The sequence below is a fragment of the Pogona vitticeps genome, chromosome 3 (genome assembly GCF_051106095.1).
Source record: "Pogona vitticeps strain Pit_001003342236 chromosome 3, PviZW2.1, whole genome shotgun sequence".
In the NCBI taxonomy this organism is placed as follows: domain Eukaryota; kingdom Metazoa; phylum Chordata; class Lepidosauria; order Squamata; family Agamidae; genus Pogona; species Pogona vitticeps.
Window position 1 is genome coordinate 69740554 of NC_135785.1, and position 16010 is coordinate 69756563.

The window sequence follows — 16010 nt, forward strand, 5'->3', positions numbered from 1 at the left end:
TCTCCATTCTCCCTTCCCTTTTTTAGTAAGTAGGTAACAGGGCAGCTGTTCTTAAGTAATGTGATGAAGAACAGAGATGAACCTGCTTTTGTGGCTTTAAATAAATACTGTGGATGTGCAATCCAGTGATGTTGATCATCATCATCCTAGAACTGCAGACTTGGAAGGGACCATATGGATCATTTGAGCCCAGCTGATGCTGCTTGTAAAAACAAACAAGTGCATGTTCAAACCTCTTTTTAAAGGTACTCCCAGATTATAGTACACTATATTGTTGTGGTTGTACAGTATAGCCTTTTCGTGGTGTTTCCCCTTCTGGTGTGATATGGTAGAATTCTTTTAAGAAGGCCAGGAGAATATGTTTAGGTGAAGCCCTCATGTTGGCAAAATGTTTTCGGTTTAGAAATAAAATGAAGAGTGCCTCATGTGACTTTTGTGCCCCATCTTCCAAACCTTTGCAGTTATGATCAAGTCTCGGGTTGCAAACTCAGATTCAAGGTATTGACAGTTTCAATAATTTGAAAAAGAGAGGGTGGAGAAATTTGTATTAAAAAAAAGGAGAGTGCTGTATATGAATCTATGGTCCACTCCTGTGTCTTCATTAGAGGTTGGGAAAGTTACACACTGGCCATGGTGACTGGAGCATTCCGGTACTTGAATTCCAAAGGAGTAGGCTGTCCAAGTTCCGCTCTTAAGTTCCACATAATAAAATATTGTTCAAGCTCAGGATGTTGATAATTTAACATCCATTGTAAATCTTATGAGACTTTCCAAAATGGCTAGCATAGAGGAGTAATGAGACCCACAACTGGCTGACCAAGAATCTGGAGCTTTCAGGAGGATGTCCTCAGACTTTCTTTTCCTTCCTTCCTTCCTTTGCTCTTGTAATAAAATGAGATTACAGATTTTTCACATCTTCCAGATGGAAGAGACTGGTTTTAAAAGTTCTGCTCCCCCTGCCCTACACCATACTAGAAGATATGGGATAGAACTTACCTAGAATCCTTTTCCTTGATACTGGAGCTTTCTTCTGATTTTCAGAATGTGGGGAATAATGAGATGCTCTAGCCCAACTGCATTTTGGAGTGATATTGTCTATTCAAGCACTTGAGGACTTTCATTTCATCCTAATATATGTGTTAACCAGACATTCAGTTATTTGAACTCTGTGATAACGTAATAATGATAGTCTGGTTTGGCTATGTAGTGCTTTATTTCACCAGGCCAGTCTAGAACATTTCAAGGTGTGCATGTTGTTGAACTTAATATGATGTGCCACTGCATCCTTTTTTAAAAAAATTAATTTAATTTATTTTATTTATATCCCACCTATCGGGTCGGATTAGGACCACTCTAGGCGGCTTAGAAATATTTGCTTAGAAATATTTACTTTGATGTAAATGAAATTTATTAAATATGCATAGATTTGTGCCTGAAGAGCACAATCATTCACATTCCTACTCAGAGTTAAACTTCACTTAGCTCATTGGGGATTACTCAGAGGTAATAATAGGATTGCAACCTACGCATAGAATAGAGTAGCAGCTCATAGTTGGAAGTCAGTTCAAAAAGTTATGAGGGCGTTGTTTGTTAGGTTTTTTTTTGAAGGGGTGGTGGAATTTTTAAAAATCAAAATACAGTAGGCTTTGTGTTATCACCAAAACTGCATTTATTCCTATAATACTAAAAGGCAAAAGTTGTGAGATTACAAGGCTATGGTAAAAAAATAACAAACTTCGATCTGCGTGAGGTTTTGTTGAAAACAGAAGTCTCTGCTTTCTCTGAAGCTGCTGTGCCCTTGAATAGAGGACAGTCCTGTATGACAGAGTATATCTATCTATCTATAAACTTAGTATTGATTAAACATTGTGAAAATGTATGGTAGGGCAGTGTTTGTGATGCTAAATATGAACACTGTCGTCACTTCTAGGTGTGGAGGCAGGCCAGCCGCCAGCAAAATTTAACCTTGGATAAATAGAGGAAGGTGAGAGATATTTTTCTGGAGTGTAAACAAGGTGAGGAATTAGAGGGGTTACTTTTTCTCAAATTCCTGTGTGACCTGGGCTTGGGATATCTAAATGTTCCCTTATGACCCATGAGAGGTCACATTCTCTAACTTGGTTTGAGCTCTGCCCTTCACCCTGTAGACCCAGCTGGAAAGGGAGCAAGTGGTGAAGGGTTAGTTTGACTTCAAGTAAAGGGCCAGCAGTCTCCACAAGGGTCAAATTCATGCAACTCCTTCCTCGTTGTCCCACACCTTGGGCACCTAGGCATCAAACTCATGTACATGGCTACTCAGTGATAAGTGCCACTGACTGCAGCAGTGCTTATTCCCATTTGAGTAGGAGAGACCAGACTGGTGGGGATTCAGTGTTTCCTTCTTTGATGGTCCTGGTTGCTCTTGAATTCATTCCTGAAACAGACCTGTCTAATTCACAGAGATAGACAGATAGCCTTCCAATTGAAAATTACAGAGATAGACAATCTCAAGTGTGTATTTTGGGAATATAATTGTGAAAAAATGGTTGTTATTTATTAATTAACTGTATACAGTGATGCCTTGACTTACGCACTTAATTGTTTCTGGAAATCCGGTCATAACTCAAAATGGTCGTAAGTCAAAGCACCATTTCCCATAGGAATGCATTGAAATGCAATTAATCTGTTCTGGCCGAAGGAAAAAAAATCACCAAAACGCCCCAAAAAACACTGCAAGACCCATCGGAATCGTGATTAATCCGTTCCAGCTGAAGGGAAGAAAAAAAGAAAAGCAAACAAACCGTGCAAGACCCTTTGGAAATGCAAAAAAAGCAAAGCAGAAAGCAAACAAAATGCAAGAGTCATTGGAAATGCAAAAAAAGCAAAGCAGAAAGCAAACAAGCCCCCCAAGACTATTCGGAAATGCAAGAAAAGCAAAGCAGAAAGCAAACAGACCCCCCCAAGACCCATCAGAATTGGGGCAAAAAAACAACAACCCCAAAATAAAGAAACCCTGCAAGACCCATCGGAAATGGGAAGAAAAGCCCCAAAAGCAAACAAACCCCACAAGACCCATCACAAATTGGGGGGGGGGACCCAAAAGCAAACAAACCCCGCAAGACCCACTGGAAATGGAAAAAAACCCTGCAAGATCCATCACAGCATAGAAACATAATCCCACCACCCAGCCCAAAACCATGCGGCAAAACCCACCCAGAACAGTTTTAAAAAGCAGAAAGCAGCACCTTACCTTACCAGGCAGTCTGAAGCCTCCTCTGATTGCACTCACTCTTAATTACTGGGGTGAAAGAGCTACAGTGGACCCTCGACTTACAGACGGCTTGACTTACAGACTTTTCGAGTTATAGACATCTCTGGCCGCAAAATTTAGGTTTGACTTGCAGCCGGAGAATTGACCTAGAGACCAGAAAAAAGCCAAAATGGAACAAAAACAGAACAAAAACGGCCGGTTTTACGGATTAATCAGTTTTCAATGCATTGTAGGTCAATGGAGCCTCGACCTACAGACTTTTCAACCTGCAACCACCATTCCAATACGGATTAATTCCATAAGTTGAGGGTCCACTTGTACAAAGAAGCAGCCTCTTCACCTACCAGTGGTTAGCAATTTGAATTTCCCACGTTTTTTCCCTGCCTTTTTCTGTTCGTAACTGGAAGCTCCGGCTACAAGTCGAAGCAAAATTTTGCAGCCGGAGCTGGTTGTAACTCAAAATGGTCATATGTCGGGATGTTCGTAAGTCGAGGCACCACTCTATCTTTCAGTGCTGCTTATATTAGTAAGACTGAAATGGAACCAGAAACACCATTAAAAAAACATAAAGAGCATCCAAGGGCTTAAAAGAATGCTGGAAGCTTAGCTAAATAAAAATGTATTTGCCAGCGGAGAGGTAACAGAAAGAGGAGCTCATCTCTCTTCCCTTGGCAAGGAGATTCTACAGCCTGGATGTGACCCACTCCTATACCCCCATCAGGTGTGTTTCTGAGAATGACCAGATGAAGACCAAGAGAAAAGCCTGCCGTGAAGATTTTAAGACCTGGACAGACTTGTCTGGGAGAGAATAAGGTCTTTTAAATAATCTGGTCTCAAGCTAGCATAGAGCTTTCTGTGTCATAATCAGCATTTCAGATTGTGTCTAGAAAGTGAGCAGTAGTTGGTGAAGCTGTAGTAACTGGCTCCAGTTGGCTGACTACAGCATTTTGGAGCAGCTGAAATTTGTGAATGCTTTTCAAAGGCTGCCCTCTTTACAGACTGTTAACAATAGTTCAGATGAGATGTCTTTAAGTCATGTATCACTATGACCACATCCTACATGTTCAGGAATGTGCATAATTGCTACACCAGCCCTAAATGTGCATGTAAGCAGCCTCTTATCTCCAAAGAGATTTATGGGGGTGCCGGAGACTGGGATGAGTCCGAAATCCAAACAAACCTCTAACTGCTGAGCAGAGCCACTTAGGTCTCAGCCAGGTCCTGTCTAAACTTCTTCCTCAAAAGCCAATCCCCTTTATTAAGAAAGCAACACACACAGACAAATCCATGAGTTATACTCAGAATAATCTGGCTCTAAATCTTTGGTAGCAAATACACATGGCCAATTAGACATTCAGCTAGTCTGTGCAAGAACCAATGCCTGCAGATCAAATCATTACTGCTTTATTAAAAAGAATTGCTTTAGAAAAGGTTTCAGTTGATAGTAAAATAGTTCAGTAGGTACATTTTCATATCAAGACAAACGGAATACTCCCCTCCCCACTCCAGCTGGAAAAATAAAGAAATAGAATTATGCTAACTAATAAAAAACATAACACGGTCCATCTCACGTGTCTTGGGTCTTCATAGGCTGATGCTAGATGAAAACCAGTTGACTTCCATCAGTCCATGGTAGAAAAAATAGTCCATTATGGGAAAAGCACATGTCTGACCTTTCTCAGTCCAACTCCATCTTTTTCTCAACTCCTTACTAACTTCCTTCTTCTTCCCAGAATTCTTCATAAGGAACACCCCCTCCTGGGTCTTGTTGTTCCGCCTAACTTTCTCATGGAGCTTCAGTTGTTATCATACTTTGTGGCAGAATTATTTTGACTACGAAAGTCTCTGCTCTCTACTCATCCTAGCAACGAGATAACCAGAGAGCGAAGCTTCTCTGAAACAGCATGAAAAACTTTCCTACTACAGAGCAGACTTTAAATCAAGATGGATGCTATTGGGACAATCTTAGGACTACATATCCCATTCTAATACACATAAAAACACAAATCATCACAGTGCAGACACACTCTTAGCCATTACCAAGTTCAGGACAGAATCTAGAAGTCCACACAAACTGCCCACCTGAGGGAGGTGAGACTCTGTTCTCTACAAGGTGAATCCCTGCTCCCTGCTCTTCTATATAGAGAAGTCATGGGAAATGTTGGAAGAGATTTATTCCCTCTTCATCTCCAGTTGGCATACTTATGTTGGGTGGCTCTTTTCTCATCTAATGCCTTGGCATTCAGCAGCAGACCCAGGATAACTATTGCCAAGGCCACAGAGGGTCACACTAGACTAGACCATGGACTTTGTTTAGCCCTGTTTCAAAGAGGAGGTGCTCTTTCAAGTGATGGGCTATACAAGTATCTGTCATAATGTATGACTTTCCCCACCTATATATATTGCACTTAATGTGCTTTGTGATTGGTAAATAGAAGAGGAACACATAACAGGAGGATCAACGTATTCCTCATATCCTTCTGTTTGAACCTCATGCTCTGTGAACTGAAAAATCATTAAGAGAGCCACCACTACCTCTTTCCCAGAGTTACCTAACTGCCTTTCCCTGGCCCCAGTATCTCCCTCTGTATTTTGCCCTTCTGTTTTGTTATTTATTTTATCTGTTTTTCAGGGCCATTCATCATTCCTCATATTTTTATTAATAAACAGAGTAAGTGAAAATATGCAGAAGATCCAGTGGGTAACTAGCCTTGTGAATTGCTGCTTCTCCTCTAATGTATGTGTGCTTTAATTTTGTCCTACATCATATTTGATGAATGGGTCTGAAAGTCAACTTTGCAGAGAAAGTGCCTAGAGCTAGCCAAGTAGAAAAGGAATATCCAGACAATAAAGGGTGGCAATTTTAGCATTCTGTTAAAGAACTGTCTCCACCCATCCTCCATGCGAGCTTGAGGACAACTGTTCTGAAGTGGCTATCATGTGTCTTTGAGCATACATTGAATTCCTTTCCTGCCTACGCTCCTTTCCATACCAGACTGTTTAAGGGTGTGATCTGTGCCAGGATTCAGCTTTAACATGAATGAGACCAGCAGTTATTCCCTATATCAGGGTACTGGCAACCTGTGGCTCTTGAAACGTGGTTGCCCTGCAATTCCCATCAGCTGTAGCCAGCACAGCCATCAATGGGGATGGTGAGAGTAAGCTACAGATCATCAAGATTTACCCTGATCCCAATCAATCCCATAACATTCTGGTCACAATGACCAGGTAGGTGGGATATAAATAGAATAAATAAATAAATAAATAAATAAATAAATAAATAAATAAATAAATAAATAAATAAAAATGAATCTAGCCCAATGATTCTTTATTGCAGTTCTCCCGAATGTTGTGCCTTCTTGGTGGTTTGCATCACAACTTGCAGCATCTCTGCTCATTGGCCATACTGGTGGAAAATGATGGAAATAGATGTCTGAAAACATCTGGAGTAATGACTCCTGTACTTGAAGCCCCAAGATGTTCTTGGTCCAAAGTTCCCAGCAGCTCTAGGTGACACAGCTAATTGTTTGCAGTGTGGAGAATTTACTCCAGGCACATGTGGGGTCCCAAGTCTGGGAAGCAGTGATTTGGTACTGAATTGACGAAGGCTGCTTTATGCAATAGAGTTGCAGTTACTTGTACAGTGTAACTATTTCTTTCGAGTGATTGTTGTTCAAGTCTGCTTTTGTTGAAAGAGTTTTCCTTTGATAGATAGGCTTGAAGGGAAGTTAGATTGATGAGTCAAAATGTTTGTATGTTGCATGTAAGTACTCAGTACATAAGGTTTAGTTCCAAAAGAGCAGTTGTGTTTAGTCAAAGCCACATTAGATGTAACAGCAGCATATCTGTTTCTTCTTAAACTGGTGTTTGCCCCAGTCAGGTAGAAAATGTGTGGGGTCCTTGTTTAAGGAGCAGCAGAGACATGTATGGGAGTAGGATGGCATGAGAGGACTTCCCTCCCAGCGGCCCTTTGCCTCAGTTGCTTTGCTTCTAACCAGGGCTCTGATATAAGATGTGAATTTAAGTGAGAGAGAAGGGCTAGGAAAGAATGTGTGATGATAAGCCACCTGTGCTAGAAGTGAAATCTACACACACATCACTTTGTAGTTGGTCCACATTGAGACACTTGGATCTGCAACAACAAAATTAGGAGAATCGGAAAGAAAAGATTGAAAGAAATGTGGATTCAAGGCTTCCTAGCAGTGATTCTTAGCTGCTGTCAGATTGACAAGATCCATCTTCAATTTGGTTAGATCAGGGGTTATCAAAGTACATCCTGCTGGCCGCATCTGGCCTGCCTTGCCTTTTTATCCAGCTCGTGCATATGTGCATGGGGGGGCAGATGTGTAGGAGGGTGTGCATGCATATTTATTTATTTATTTATTTAATTTATATGTTGCCCACTCTACCCAGAGGTCTCTGGGCGGCTTACAATAATTAAAATTCAATACAATAAAATAACTAAAATACAATTAAAATACAATTAAAATTGCCATCATCAGGACCCACAGTTGTTATTTCAATTAAAAGCCTTCTGGAACAGGAAGGTTTTGACCTGGCGCCGAAATGTCATCAACGTCGGCGCCAGACAAATTTCAGTTGGGAGGGTGTTCCATAGTCTGGGGGCAGCTGCCGAGAAGGCCCTTTGTCTACAAGCCATCCCTCTTACATCCCATATGTGCGCATGCATTCCTTCAGCCCTCGAAAATGTGGAAAAAATGTTATGTGGCCCTCACAGTGAAAAGTTTGGAGACCCCTGGGTTAAATACATGAGAATCTGCTAAATATGTTACACATGTTTGCTGGATCAATAATTTGAGCATACCTCTGACACTGGGACTTGCCTGAAAAAAGCCTATCTATTCACCGTTTGTACATAGCCATGGCCCAACTGTACATTGCACAGAAACCAACATTAGGTTTGGAATTGTATTAGTGTTCAAGAGGTGTGACTGAGGTGGGCTTTTGTGTTTTCTGAGGAAGAATATCCATTTGAAGACCAGTCACAAAACAAAACAAGCTAGTTTGCAAATTATGTGAAGGAAGAAAAGGTCATGCCATGACCATCACACTCAGCAGTTGAGGAATTCTCTCTTCGATTGATGGATCATCTGCAGGACTTGAAAAATCCACTCCTCCACTTGTCTGTGACGAGTGAAAAAACGGCTGCTTGATGAGCCACAGCTCCCTCTCTCCCTCCGTGCCTCCTTACCCTCAGTCTGTCTGTCTGTCTCTCTGATCCTGCAGTCCTCCCTTCCCCCTTCCAATTGCAAAAGGAAAAGGAGTCCTCTTCTTGCGAGAAGAGAGTTTGAGCAGCACATAGATATGTAGCTCTGCAGGAGAATGTAGAGTAGTTCCATGCTGGAGAATATGGAGATTCCCTGCTCCCAATTTCAGCTGAACTACATGGCTCCTTAAGAGGCCAGGCGCTTTTGCTTTCAGTTTTAGTTTTGCTGGAGACTTCAAAAGAAAGGCATTCAAAAATACAAGCTTCATGACCCCACAGGCACGCAGGTAATAAAGCAACCCAAGTCTGAGGGTATATTTATTTTGGGTTTGTATGTGTTGTTATGTAGAAAGTGCCTAATTTAAATTAAATTTAAATTTATTTATTTATTTATTTATTGTATTTTATTTTATTGCAAGACTATTATAGTCTGGTCATGCTGACTGGTGAAATTTTTGACTGACTTGTGAGACATTCTAAAATTTTTCAAACCCTGATCATCTGTGATGTATAGCTTGATCTTCAACTACCTGAGCTGCACCAGATAAGTCTAGCTTCATTTCTGGATGAAAAAAAAAAAAGATTTGCATTCTTTCTTTGGACAGATCTGAGTTTTGTGTGGGTTTTTCTTTTTAAAAACTGGCTGCCCTCTTTGTTTTTTAAGATTTTAAAAATTAAGAACTATTTGTTTGCGGAATGATTCGACTGGAAGTGAAATGGCTGTGCAGGATGATGTAGTCTGGAAGAAAACATATTTTCCATGCAATCCCACCATAACATCTCCATTCTCTACTTCCTGCCAAGAAGAGGTTCTGAACAAATATGTTAACCCTGAACATGCCACAGCAACCTTTTATTATTTTCTCACAGACTTGAATTTATAATTGCCTGTTTTGGGGAAAGGGGTAATGGTTTATTTTTTAAAAAATAGAATAAGAAGAGAATATCAACCTTTAATTTTATTTGCATATTGCAATATGAGCTTCTCAGCTTGGTTTTCTGATGGACTACGTGTTCTCTCAAAATTTGTTCTACAGTGTTTAATTTTAGGAGTCTGTAACTGTATCTCAAATTATACAGTCTGCATATTGCTATTTATTGCATATTTCATCTTATTGCCATATAAGGTCAATGAGAAATTTAGCCAAGAAAAAAACATGTCCAGAGGAAGCTAAGAAATAAGTAGTGGGTAAGATTGTAAAAGAAAGAATTGTATGTTTCTGTGCTAATAATATGGCCATACACATTAGCTAATGTGATGTCAGAAATAGCTTTAGAGTCTTAGCATAGAACTGGAGAATGCCATGGGAACAAGCAAAGGTCAGTGAGAGAAATATCTTTGAGATCATTGTAACTAGGGTTTCCTCAGAGTACTGACTGACAACTGCACAGTAGCAGTGGTTGTTGTTTTAAATTCTATGTTGCATAATACATTTCTTGGATTACTAAAAACAACAACAGTGTCTTTGATTCCTCCAAAAATTATTTTTCAGGCAAAGATGGTACAAAATTGGTGGTGGGTGGTGAGGAGATGGGGAAAATCAAAAAGTCTCAAAGATCTGGCTAGATAAAGTTCAGTTCTTTAAAAAAAACCTCTGGCTTATGAAGGTGGGATATTGTGCTGTATCCATGATTCAAAAAGCCAGGAAATGGCCCAGTATTTCTATACAATATATCATGTGTGTGTTGACAGCAGGAAAAAGAATGGTAGGCTTTACATAACTTTACATAGCAAAGGGCAACATGACACCACCAATGACAACAGTCAAGATGGTCTACAGGATACTCTCTTCTACTCACATTGTGGAACTCGAACTCTCAGAAGACTGATTAGTTTACATTTTAATTAGCAACAAGTCAAGATCATAAATCTTGGCCTTGACTTTGGCTTGCTTTGAACTTACCATTGGTGGGTTTAAAATCAAAATATTTTCATCTTTTCTTGGGTACCAAAAGAGGGAGAAGGAAAAAAAAATGCCAGCAAGCATCTGGCCTCTATATGTGGCATGATTTCCTGTTAGATGTACCAGCCTTAGGGATTAGTTCAGGCCTGCTGCAACTGTGATGTGTTGCAAACTGTAATAAAACTTCTAAATGGTTAGTTATTTCATGACCATGTGAATAAGCCACAGTACATGCTATATCCATAATTTACCCACCTTCCATGTTCATCTCTCTATATCGGTGTTTACTGAGGACAGAAGAACACGCCAAGCCACAAAGTTGTATTGGGGGGGGGGATTGTGAGGAACTGCAGTTTAAAAGCAAATTTTAACTTCAAAATGCCCTGGTTTGGCCATTTTAAAACTTCAGTTTGTTGAACCGTATCAGTTTGGATATCATGGAAGGTCATTGTTTGGCTTTACTTGTGATCATCTCATTGTGATAAAATGTATTTACATTGTAGCTTGCAAGTTTGCATGTCACAGATAGGACGTGTAGCATCGCTGGTGATGAATGCCAATTATATTCGCTTCTTTCGTGCTTGTCTCAAAAGATCTGTACAAAAATGAAAATTATTTTAATACTCTCAAATGTGTTCTTGATGAAACATGCCTGTAGCACACCCTAAAGGCCTAGAAGGAGAAAGGCATCTATAGAATAGCCTCTTCTATCCATTTAGAAGAAGCTTTGACTTTATAGTTATATAATGGGGAGAGCTATATTGGAGAAAAACCTGCTGTACTTCTGGGATAGCCAACTTGGCAGAAATTATATTGAGATACAATTCTCTTGTTCAGTTGAGGACAGGACATTTTGGAGATTGCTCATTCAGAGGGTCACCATCGGTTGGAGGTGAATTGATGGCACATAACAACAACAATTCTGTTATCTGGAAAAATGATCAACTTTTCTTCCAAATCGAATTATTGTTTTTTTAACCTTACCCAAACCTAGCCCTTCTTCTTCTTCTTGGATCTTCTCTGATTTGGATGCTGTCATTGGCACAACTCCTGTGGATTAACTTTGACTCCTGCTTTTTCTGTTATAATTGATAAATTTCAGTTGGTGCAGCTTGAGGCTGTGGACAGGATTTTTGGAAAGGTGAGAATCACCACATGTAGGCTAGTCCCTTGCTCTTCCTGGCTTATAAAATTAGCCAAAGGCGAATGGCCAAGTAAGTAAGTGATGAATGCCTCCTTGCAGCAGGGTAGAATCCCAGCAGGATTAAAGGAGGCAGTAATAAGACCATTATTTTAAAAGTGCTCCTCGAATTCCACTTTCCTGGACACATGTTGACTAATCTCAGATATTCCATTTCTGGGTAATGTTGTGGAGTGTGGAGTGGTTTCACAGTTCCAAGGATTCCTGGATGAAGCAGATTATTTAGACTCATTTCAGTCTGGCTTCAGACCTGTCTATGAGACAGAAACAACTTTGGTTGCTTTGGTGGATGACCTATGCTGGGAACTAATAGGTGTGGGTGTCCGTGTTGGTTCTGTTGGACTTCTCAGTGGCTTTCAATATTTATGTATTTAATGTAATGCCATGTAATTTATTTAATGCAATATCATGTATGTAACAGCCCATTAATGCATGCACTACTGTGGGTGGTATCCAGGGCATCCTTCTGGGCTTAGGGATGGGACTTAGAGGTGCTGTTTTCCAGTGGCTCCAGTCTTTCTTGGAGGGGAGAATTCAGGTGGTGGTGCTGATGGACTCCTGTTCGATATCATGGCCATTGGCCTGTGCTGTTCGCCAAGGTATGTTTTGTCCCCTGTGCTGCTGAACATCTACATGGAATTTCTGGGCAAGGTTGTATGGAGTTTTGGGGTTCGGTGTTACCTATATGCTGGTGATATGCAACTCTCTTTCCTTTCCATCTAGCTGCAAGGATGCTGTTCTGAGTTCTAAACCAGTGTTTTTTGTCAGTAATGAGCTGGATGAGGGCTAACAACTCAAAAATTAATCCAGACAAATCAAGAGGTGTTCTCGATCAATTGAAATTCAGATGAGGGAACAGGAATGCAAATTATGCTTGATGGGGTTACTCTCCCCCAAAAAACTTAAGTCTGCAGCTTAGGAGTGCTCCTGGATTTATCCCTTAGCCTGGATATACAGGTTTCAGCAGGGCCAGGATTACATATGCACAGTTAAAACTGGTGCACCAGTCTGATTTGGCTACAGTGTCTTGGTTACGTTCTGCTTAGATTACTGTAACTTGCTTATAGTGGGCTGCCTTTGAGGTTCACTTGAAAGCTTCAGCTCGTTCATAATGAAGCTACCAGACTGGTACCAGTGATAAGGAGCATATAGTGCACCTGCTACAACAACAGCACACCAGTCTGTTTCTGGGCACAATTGGATCCAGGCTATCTGAAGGACTGTATTTCACCAAATGAGCCTTCCCAGGCCTTAATATTGTCTGAGGATGCCCTTCTCTCAGTCCCACTGTCATCACAATCTTACTGTATTTGATGGAAGATGGAGGGCATTTTCTGTGGAAGTTCCCAAGTTGTGGAATGGTCTCCCTTGAGAGGTTAGGTCGAATCCCTCCCTTTTATGCTGCTGACAGTTGAGGACCCATCTCTTTAAGTAGGCTTTTAGTAACCATAACTGAGTCCTGGATGCTGGTTTTTAGCTAAGGAAGTTTGCTTTTAAAGTGTGAACTTTTTAAAATCTCTCAATATATATATTTTTTATTATAATAGTTTAATTGTTTTTTAAGGTGCAATTTATTGTGTTTCAAGTTTTACTTATCTTAATGTTGTAAGGGATGTGGTGGCACTGTGGGTTAAACCGCAGAAGCCTCTGTGCTGCAAGGTCAGAAGACCTGCAGTTGTAAGATCGAATCCATGTGTCGGAGTGAGCCCCATCGCTTGTCCCAACTTCCGCCAACCTAGTGGTTCGAAAGCATGCGAGTAGATGAATAGGTACCGCCATGGTGGGAAAGTAATCGCATTCCGTGTCTAGTCGCACTGGCCACGTGACCACGGAAGATTGTCTTCGGACAAACACTAGCTCTATGAGTTGGAAACGGGAATGACCACCGCCCCCTAGAGTCAGGCACGACTGGACAAATTTTCAAGGGGAACCTTTACCTTTACCTTTACCTAACATTGTAAGCTGCCTTAGGTCCCCTCATCAGGAGAAAGGGGACCTGGATATAATACAATATTAAGCAAACAAATGAATGATGAAATTGCTGGTGGTAAATGACACTACTTTAAGGGTGTCTATATGCATTTGGTGTAGAGATACATATCAGAGCCAATCTGGGAGTCATGACTGATTTTTAATCCTAGTCATGTTTATGATGAATAAAGAGAGATAGTGTGTTCTCAGCGTTGAGTTATATACATTGCGCCCAACATGGAAGGGGACAAAATAGACACCTTTGTAGAACTGAGGGGATGGCCTAATGGAGACGGAAAGAATGGCACAATCACAAATGAAGAGGAGAAGACTAGACTGCCCAGGCTAGACTGAAGTCACATTGTGTGCCAATCCTTCTGAGTTTGCAGTTAGAGTTCTTCACATGTTTACATATTTACAGCTGCCCCAGGATGTTGAGTAACTAGAGGTGGGCATGAACCACTGGTCTGGCAGCTTGTGCAGGTTTGTTTTTTGGCCTAACAGATGTTGGGTGCAGACCTGTCTCCTCCAGCAGGTGCCCAGTCGGAGGCAGTGCTTGGAGGAGGCAGGGCAGGGAAGCCAGGGCGCTGCCTCGGAGTGAATGCCTGCTGGAGGGGACGGGGGTGGGAAGCAATGAACACCTGCCCAGCAGAAAAACAAATCGGCACGAAGGGTCAGTTTGGTGGCTTGTGCCCATCTCTCTGTATGATCAGCGTTGCCAAGAGCAGAACATTTTTTTTTCATTGACAGGTTTTATGTGCCTTATATAACAATACAGTGATATAAATGTTTAAACACCATGTGCTCATTATAAACATCTTCCTATGTCAGTCCCAGAGCATAAATCATGGTGTGGACACTAGAGATCCTGCAGAAAATTAAACAGTTTTTCCCCAAAGCTTTTCCCTCCATGATTCAAATACCTGAATGACATGTAATGACAAGTCAGCAAAGTTTGTTCATACAATCTCATTCCATCAGGAAAACGGCTCCGTTTTTACTCTTTAAGGTACCACAGTACTTTCTTCTTGCTGTTATGGACTAATTGCTGCTCTCTTTCTGAAATTTGTACCTTTTTGAATGTCATGTTGGTTGCTACAATATAGTCACATTGGTGCTCCTGAAAGGTTATTGTGTATTCATCTTTGATTGTGGTTTGTGTGGTTTTTCTTTTTTTGCTGTCAGCCAGCCTTTTGTGGCAGAACTACACTCTTTTATCATTCAAGTGCCATTTGCTCTGTGATCAATAGAGGGCACTCCGATAACAAAAAAAACATGTATTGGTTTTTAGCTTCCTTGTTCACCTGTTCAGTGATGTTAAAACTCTTGAATGAAAATGTCAAACTGAATGTACCCATAACGTATCACATAGAGGGGCTTCCAGAGCTTAGTTTCGGAGAAGACGGAGCTCTGTCAGAATAACATTGTATGAGATTCACTTTTTTGGCACTATATTGAAAAATCTGAAAAAGCTGGTTTCTTCTGGTTAAGATAGAATACAGGGAAGTGCATCTCCAATGAGCACTTATAGTTCAATCACCCATCATATAAAGTTCTGTTTATTTTAGTGCCTTACAGTCTATACTTCTCCAGCCTTCTTTGGATATGTTGAACTACATATGCTGGTTCCACTGACCATGTTGGCCGCAAATAATGGGGATTTAGAACATAGTTTGGGGAAGACTGGTACAGTCTATCCCCGCAGCTGGGTCATCAGGATGTTTTGAGCATAAGTGAGTTTTCAGTGTCTGAGTTGCCAACTACACTTGACTTTCACCAGGGTGGGGGGGGCTTGTTTGAGAGAGCCACCTCTGAAGGTTTACAGACCCTGATGATTTTTTCCCCCCTGGTATGCTTGCTAGTGCTGCTAATGCCCTGGTGGCTCTCTGGAATGAGGAAAGATCCTTAAAAGACACTTATCCAGACCACTGTTGTTGTTGTTGTTTTTAAAAAAATAAATATTCACACTTCTGTGTTAATATCTCTTTCTTCACCATGACATTCGTAGTGAAGTCCAGTTTTAAATGTTTTGCCCTGACATTAGCAGGATTCCTGACCATTAGCCATGTTTACTAGAGCCAAAGAAAAGTGAAGTTGAAAAAAGGTTTAACATATGTGAACTCTTTTTAAAGGGGAAAAAGGGATTATCATTTTTAAATAATAACTAATTATTTTGCAGCATTTCCCAGTCTGGTTGTTACCAAGGTAGAGACAGCAGTGTCACATCTGTTCCTGAACTTCAGTCTTTGACTCTCCAGCCAGTTACCAAGGTAGAACAACCTGCCCAAGAGACCAGGAGGTTGACAGACGAACCCAAGAGGTACTGTGTATGCCAAGGAATCTTCAATTTTTGGTCATATATTACTTCTTGATATAAGTACAGTATATTGATCACACATTGCAGATGTTGTCGTGCATTATTATTTGAGATAGTTAGTGATATTAGTCAGATCGTCA

The 16010-nt window shown here is 40.8% G+C and overlaps 1 protein-coding gene across 19 annotated transcripts in view; it reads left to right on the forward strand.

The window, feature by feature from the left end:
• Positions 1–16010, forward strand: part of TACC2 (transforming acidic coiled-coil containing protein 2) — a 219665-nt gene that overhangs the window by 82797 nt on the left and 120858 nt on the right. For 13 of the 19 annotated variants that reach the window (XR_013543921.1, XM_078391167.1, XM_078391169.1 and 10 more), the window contains one exon: positions 15733–15873. The exons of the other annotated variants lie outside the window; for them this stretch is intronic. Coding sequence is in view for 11 of the 13 variants with exons in the window: in XM_078391167.1 (XP_078247293.1) it covers positions 15733–15873 (141 nt within the window). In the remaining 2 variants the exon portion in view is untranslated. The remainder of the gene's footprint in view (positions 1–15732; positions 15874–16010) is intronic. 19 annotated transcript variants of the gene reach the window in all.